The sequence below is a fragment of the Portunus trituberculatus genome, chromosome 3 (assembly GCF_017591435.1).
Source record: "Portunus trituberculatus isolate SZX2019 chromosome 3, ASM1759143v1, whole genome shotgun sequence".
Classification (NCBI taxonomy): domain Eukaryota; kingdom Metazoa; phylum Arthropoda; class Malacostraca; order Decapoda; family Portunidae; genus Portunus; species Portunus trituberculatus.
Window position 1 is genome coordinate 145,106 of NC_059257.1, and position 7,500 is coordinate 152,605.

Consider the following 7,500-nt stretch of genomic DNA (forward strand, 5'->3'; position numbering starts at 1 on the left):
TTAAATTTTTTTTAATTTTTACAAAAATAAACTTTAAAAAAAAACCCCAAAAAAAAAAATTTTAAAAACCCCCCCCAAACCAAAAACCCAAACCCAAAAAAAGGGGGAAAAAAAAAAAATTAAAAAAAAACAAAAAAAAAAAAAAAAAAAATTTTTTTAAAAAAATATATAAAAAAATAATAATAATAATAAAAAAAATATAAAATATAAAAAAAAAATAAAATAAAACAAAAATATAAAAATTTAAAAATAAAAAAAATTTAAAATATTAAATATATTTTATAACATAAAAACAATAAATTATAAAAAAAAAAAAAAAAAAAACCCCAAAAAAAAAAAAAAAAAAAAAAAAACCACACCACACCCAAAACCAACTACACACACTACCCTTTCCCCCCCCCACCCACAATTTAAAAACCCTCTTTAAAAACAAATTTTAATTTTAAAATTTAAATTTTCCCTTTTCTTTTTAATTTTTTACCTTTTTTTTAATTTTTTTTTTTATTTTATTAAAAATTTTTTTATTTTAATTTTCAAAAAATTTTCAACCCAAAATAAAAAACAGCCGAAAAAGGGGGGGAAAACATGAAAGGGAAAAAGGGGTTTTGGGTTTAAAGTGGGATAAGAGCATGGGAAAATATTAAAAATATAATTTTAAAAAAATATTTTTTAAAATTTTTACTATTAAATTTTATTTTAAAAAATTTTAAGGGGTTTTTTTTTTTTAATTTTTTTTTTATTTAATTTTTTTTAATTAATATTAAAATTTTTAAAAAATTAATATTTTTTTAAAAAAAAAAAATAAAAATTTTTTTAACTAAAAACCAAACCCCACCACCAAACCCCCAAAAACCCAAAAAAAAAATTTTATTTAAAAAACCCCCTTTTTTAAAACCCAAAAAATTTTTTTTTTAAAATTTTATTATTTTTTTTAAAAAATTTTAATTAATAATTTAATTTTTTAAACCCACAAAATTATTTTTTTAAAAATTTATAATTAGTTGATCCCACGGCAGAACCAAGAGGCGTTGTGTTCACTGGTTGAGGCTTGGATCTCAACTCCCAATCCAGAAAACCAAGAGCTGGCTCAACACTTTCGGTTGAGTCGAAAGGGGCCGCGTGAATCCAACTTCGGGACAGTAGCCGGGCTTCATGAAACGGTGACGTGGAAGGTTCACGAGACGGTGGCGTGGAAGGTTCACGAGACGGTGACGTGGAAGGGGAGGCGGAGAGGTGGCGAACGAGGTAACAAGCGGAGGAGGTGATGGTAGTAATGCATGTTACGGGCGGGCCGTAACATAGTTTATAGGGATTGACATGTGTTTCTTTCCTCCATATCTCCCTCCACAATTTATCTCCACTTCCCTCCACCTCTACCGACTTTCCTCCACCTTCCCTCCAATTTTGAGTATCCTACCTCTCTTCCTTCATAGTTAAAATAGTCGTTTGGTAACATAGTCTGACATTGAAGGAGTGAAATTAAATAGTTCAGTTTAGTGTCCCTTCAAGTCCCGATACAGGGACATACAATTTTGAAGGAAACTATTAATAGAAGGAATAGATCGATGTCTTTAGATATATGCAACAATAATTATGAAGTATTATTATTATTGTTGTTGTTATTATTATTATTATTATTATTATTATTATTATTATTATTATTGTTGTGATTATTAGTATTGTTTATATTATTGTTATCATTATTATCATTTTAGTAAAAGTATTAGCAGAAGTTGTAGTAGTGTTAGTGGTAGTAGTTGTAGTAGCAGTAGTAGTAATAGTATTAGCAGTAGTAGTAGTAATAGTCGTATTAGTAGTAGTAATAGTGGTGGTATTTATGATGGCATTAGTAATAGCAGTAGTAGTAATAGTGGTAATAGTTGTAGTGGTGGTGGTAGTGGTGGTAGTAGTAGTAGTAGTAGTAGTAGTAGTAGTAGTAGTAGCACTAGTCGTAGAAGTAGTTACTAGTAGTAGTAGTAGTAGTAGTAAAAGAGGTAGTAGTAGTTTTTATGGTATTCATGATGGTGGTGGTAGTAATAGTTGTAGTAGTAGTAGTAGTAGTAGTAGTAGTAGTAGTAGTAGTAGTAGTAGTAGTAGTAGTATAGTCTGTGTACTCTGAAATGGCTTCTGGATTTCAAACAGTGCAGCTTGTTGATAACGTAACAATATTATTGTTATTATTATTATTATAATTAGAAGTAGTAGTAGTAGTAGTATAGTGTGTGTAGTAGTAGTAGTAGTAGTAGTTGTAGTTGTAGTAGTAGTAGTTATAATAATTTCATCAACTCGTGTGTGTGTGTGTGTGTGTGTGTGAACAGTATAGTAGTACATGTAATGAGTTGAAATATACAGAGTTGTGCTTTGACTGACCAGTGACCAGTGACATACTTAACACGGGGATGGGCTGTCTAGTATGTGGTGTGTGGTGTGTGGTGAGTGGTCTGGTGTGGTGGTGTGTGGTGAGTGTTTGTGGTGGTGTGTGTTAGTGTTTGGTGTGTGTTGAGTGGTGAGTGTGTAGTTTGTGGTGGTGTGGTGTGTGGTAGTGAGGTGTGCCACGTACAGTCTCACCCGAAGATCAGTAATAATGAACGAACTTTCAGCTCGCAGTGAGAGGGTGACGGCTGGTGGTGGTGGTGGTGGTGGTGGCTGTTCCCGCTCCTGATAACCAGTACAGGCCTTTAACACACACACACACACACACACACACACACACACACACACACACACACATGTGACAGGCGTGTGGCGAGCAGTCTGCTGGTGTCTAGTGTCTAGTGTCCAGTGACCATCTTGTCCAACCAGCGCGTGTCGTGCAGGACAAGAACAGGACTGATCGTTCCAGCCTGACAGACAGACTCCTGCCGACCCCCGGGCCCAGGGTGAGGGAGGAAGATGTACACAAAGCATGAAACACTATTACACAACATATCATTTCACACTGCAATGCACAACAAAAAAGAAAAACTTAAAGAAAATTCACAATGAAAAAAAAAAAGAATAAATAATCACAATAAAGAGAAAAATAACACTTAATCCCCCAACCACAAAACAAGAGAGAAACAGATAAATGGATGTACACATAAGCGGAGGGAAAATAACGGTGACATCACTGCCTCCAGCCCTCCCTCACTCCTCTCTCTCCCTGTCCCTCACTCAATGCATCGCGTCTCTCAGGCACGTATGCCTCCTGCTCTACACACACACACACACACACACACACACACACACACACACAGGTCTGAGTTCTGTGTTGTACAACATAGTTGTGTCTGTGTGGCCTTCCTGCTGGCCATTCCTGTCCCTCACTCTTCATAATACAGGGATGTGATACTTCACTCCATACAAAATAATATGCTGTGTTTTGCTTCAGTTTGCGAAGGAGTGAAGGTGGAAGAGTGCGTGTAGTAACTGCGGGCTATAAGATTTATTTTCCATTACATCTATCATGTGCTTATTTCTTCCCGTAACTTTGTCTCAGGTTGACTTTTGAGGGACGTGAATCGCATCTCCACCCAGGCAGGAACAAGGAGGCGGAGTTTGAATCGCGCTGTGGCCACTCTCATTCTGTCACTGTTACACCAAGGCAGCCAGCACCACCTCCACCGCCACTCTGAAGGAAGAGCTTCATCACCAGCAGCAGCAGCAGCAGCAGCAGCCAGAGCTATGGTGAGTGTTGGGGTGGACATGGCAGTCAGTGTTGGGTTGGGGAGTGGCACGGGTAGTCAGTGTTCCCTTCCTCCTGCAGCAGCCATCGCGCACACCCATGCAGTGTTACACTCCCACACCTGCGTGTCCCTCACTGTCCTGCTGTGTCCTGTGGCCAGCCTGTCGCGTTGTGTACAGTGTGTCCCTCACGCCGCTGTCTCTTTCTTCCAGGACGACAACTTAGAGGACTGCCCTGTGTGCCTCAACACCTTTGACGACACCCACAGGCGGCCACGCAACCTGCCGTGTGGGCATACACTTTGCACGCCGTGCATTAATGAACTGAAGGAGCAGGGTGCCGTCACGTGCCCCACGTGCAGGGTGAGTCACGCCCTGCCTGAGGCCGGCCAGTTCCCTATCTCCTATATCACAGAGGCCTTTATCAGGAAGATGAGAGGTGCAGGACTGGCCTGTGTGGCACCCAAGCCAGAAAAGCAGCTGACAGCTCCGGCAGCAGTGACACAGCCTGCACCAAGGGCCACAGCGGGACTCAGCAAGAGGACACGGTCCCTGCTGCAGGAGCAAGAGGCAAAGGTCCTGGCCGCCATCCGCTCCTGCCAGGAGGAGCAGAGCCAGCTGGCAGACTACCGGACAACCCTGGGTGGGTGGTGTGGCCGCCAGCAGCAGCTGGAGGACGACCTCCAGACGCTGGTGGACCAGAGCAAGGGTGCCCGGGAGGCGATAAGCCGCGAGGACTCCCGCGTGGAGGGCAGGCAGGAGAAGGTGCGGCAGAGAGAGGAGGCGCTGCACGCCATGCTGCAGGAGCTGCGCACTCCATCAACACGACAGGAAGCTTACGAGGTGATTGAGGATGCAGACCATCTGCTGGAGGAGGAGGAGAGGGCGGCAGTGTTTCCTGACGTCCACGTGGTCACCACCGTCACCAGGGTGAGTGTGTCCTCACATTAGGTGTGCTTGCACCTCAGTCACTCTTCTCTTCTTACTGACTGACTTTGTGTGTTGAGCACGCCTTAAGGCTTAACCGATAGGTCCTGCACTACATAGTACGTGGTGCACGGTTCAATTACAATACATTGTTTGTAGTTCAGCACACGTACTGTATTGACTCTGAACAATGTTGACAGATAACAGTCACTCACCAAACATTTGTTGACTTTCAGAATGATGAACTACATTGTTACATTACATTGTTGTATTCTATTAATCATTGCAAACTGTAATTAACTTCCAACCATTAACTCACACACACACACACACACACACACACACACACACACACGGTAGCTCAGTGGTTAGAGCGCTGGCTTCACAAGCCAGAGGACCGGGGTTCAATTCCCCGGCCGGGTGGAGATATTTGGGTGTGTCTCCTTTCACGTGTAGCCCCTGTTCACTGTTCACCTAGCAGTGAGTAGGTACGGGATGTAAATCGAGGAGTTGTGACCTTGTTGTCCCGGTGTGTGGTGTGTGCCTGGTCTCATGCCTATCCGAAGATCGGAAATAATGAGTTCTGAGCTCGTTCCGTAGGGTAACGTCTGGCTGTCTCGTCAGAGACTGCAGCAGATCAAACAGTGAACACACACACACACACACACACACACACACACACACACACACACACAATATGCCCGGTAGCAAAGTGGCTAGAATGCTGGCTTCATAAGCCAGAGGACCGGGGTTCGATTCCCCGGCCGAGTGGAGATATTTGGGTGTGTCTCCTTTCAAGTGTAGCCCCTGTTCACTGTTCACCTAGCAGTGAGTAGGTACGGGATGTAAATCAAGGAGTTGTGACCTTGTTGTCCCGGTGTGTAGTGTGTGCCTGGTCTCAAGCCTATCCGAAGATCGGAAATAATGAGCTCTGAGCTCGTTCCGTCAGAGACTGCAGCAGATCAAATAGTGAAACACACACACACACTCGGCTCACAACAGAAAAGACCTGGGTTCGAGTCCCGAGTGCGGTGAGACAAATATGCGATCTTATTAATGTGTAGCCCTGTTCAGTATTCACCTAGCTGTAAGCTGGTACGAGATATAATTCAAAAGGTTGTGACTTCGCTGTCTCGGTGTGTGGAGTGTAGTGTGGCCTCAGTTCTACCCGAAGATTGGTCTTTGAGATCTGAGCTCGCTCCGTAATGGGGAAAACTGTCTGGGTGACCAGTAGGCGACCTTGAAAACATAGATTGCCATGGGTTTTTCAGGTTGCAAAGTCATCCGTTCAGCCCTGCAGGCCGCCACCCTGCAGGCCACACAGACGGCCATTGAGCCAGCAGGCTCTACTGCTGCTGCTGCTGCTGCTGCAGGTGACTCCAGCCTCTCGGAGTCACCTGCCGCAGCCTCCTCCATCGCGGACAGGCTGGCGGCCCTGCTGGAACCGAGTCTGACGGTGAGTGGCTATGATCTATCCTGCCCAGCGAGAATCAGAGCTCTCTCTCTCTCTCTCTCTCTCTCTCTCTCTCTCTCTCTCTCTCTCTCTCTCTCTCTCTCTCTCTCTCTCTCTCTCTCTCTCTCTCTCTCTCTCTCTCTCTCTCTCTCTCTTTTTTTTTTTATTTAAACATTATCTTGCACTTATAAGTTTTACTATACATCAGGTACAGAAGGAGATTTAGACATAAAGCTCCTTGTGTTGGCAAGGAACTATTCTAAACGTCTTTTCTCGTTAGTATATTGTTTTGACACCTCACTCACTGCACTACACTTCACAGCACTAGCCGGGCAGGGAGAGCGCTTCTCCAGACATTGGCGGCCACTTTTGTCTGCTGAGTTGATAGTCCCGCTACCTCAGCAGGCGTGGCCACCGTGAACTGATTCCACAGGCGCGCTGCCCTGGCTCTGAATGTTCGCTGGTGTTGTGAGGAGCGGAGAGAGGCACCAGTACCTGCTGGTCCCCATCCGCTGCTTGCCTCGTATTTCTCCCGGGTGGGTGTGGCGGCAGGCTGAGGCGGGAGAGGTGAGGTGTATGTAGCCTTTGAGCTTTGTGGCACACCGTCAAGGTTGCCACCTCCCTCCGGTGCTCCAGTGACGTGATATTTGCCACGCTCTCCTCGTCTTCCCCCAATAGACGAAGAGCGCGCCTCTGTATCGCGTCGAGCCGGCTGGTGTGGGTATGGGCGCTGGACATCCATGTCAAGGCACCGTACTCCATACAGGGACGGATTTGTGCCCTGTAGAGAGTGAGGATGCCTCGCGAGTGCAGACTGCCAGCCATCCTGCGCAGGGCTGACACACGCTGAGAGGTCTGGCGGGCTACAGACGTGATGTGGGTGTCGTAGCGCAGCTCACGATCCATGGTGACTCCCAGGATCTTGATGTGTTCCTGGAGAGGCAGCTGCTCGCCCTCAAACTGTAGTTGTCCTTCCACGGCCTGAGAGGCGGCAGGGGATCGTGAGATGACCATGGCGTGTGTCTTGTCCGGCGCGAAGGTGACTTGCCACACCTTCCCCCACTCTTCTGCTGCCTTCAACTGGCGGTTGATGTTGGCCACGGCGCGCTGGCTGTCCTGGCGGCAGTAGGAGAGGGAGATTGTGCAGTCGTCGGCGTAAGCCTTGACTGCAGGAAGCTGGCGCAGGAGATCGTCTATATACACATTCCACAGGACTGGGCCAAGCACTGAGCCCTGTGGAACTGACGCTCCTATATTGGTGGGTGATGAGGTCCGCCCATTGACGACGGTTCGAAGTGTCCTTCCTTGGAGGTAATCCTCGAGTAGCTTCAGGAGACCGCCGTCGATGCCCTTGGCTTGAGCTTAGTCAGAAGACCCGCATGCCACACTCGGTCATAAGCCCCGCGATATCAAGGGCCACTACGAGCGTGTCCAGGCCTTCGTCAAGGGTGTCCTGC

At 45.6% G+C, this 7,500-nt stretch overlaps 4 protein-coding genes across 4 annotated transcripts in view; 3 read left to right on the top strand and 1 right to left on the bottom strand.

The window, feature by feature from the left end:
* Window positions 1-4,728, top strand: part of LOC123508028 (tripartite motif-containing protein 65-like) — a 73,964-nt gene extending 69,236 nt beyond the window's left edge. Inside the window, exons 3-4 of the mRNA XM_045261394.1 lie at window positions 3,641-3,666; window positions 3,877-4,728. Of these exons, the coding sequence (XP_045117329.1) occupies window positions 3,641-3,666; window positions 3,877-4,614 (764 nt within the window). The 3' untranslated portion in view covers window positions 4,615-4,728. The remainder of the gene's footprint in view (window positions 1-3,640; window positions 3,667-3,876) is intronic.
* The window catches only part of LOC123508091 (RING finger protein 224-like), a 212,015-nt gene that overhangs the window by 144,152 nt on the left and 60,363 nt on the right, over window positions 1-7,500 (bottom strand). The window lies entirely within an intron of this gene.
* The window catches only part of LOC123508058, a 9,491-nt gene continuing 7,620 nt past the window's right edge, over window positions 5,630-7,500 (top strand). Inside the window, exon 1 of the mRNA XM_045261467.1 lies at window positions 5,630-6,046. Within this exon, the coding sequence (XP_045117402.1) occupies window positions 5,849-6,046 (198 nt within the window). The 5' untranslated portion in view covers window positions 5,630-5,848. The remainder of the gene's footprint in view (window positions 6,047-7,500) is intronic.
* The window catches only part of LOC123508255, a 24,998-nt gene continuing 23,386 nt past the window's right edge, over window positions 5,889-7,500 (top strand). The window contains exon 1 of the mRNA XM_045261829.1: window positions 5,889-5,933. The gene's annotated coding sequence lies outside the window, so the exon portion shown is untranslated. The remainder of the gene's footprint in view (window positions 5,934-7,500) is intronic.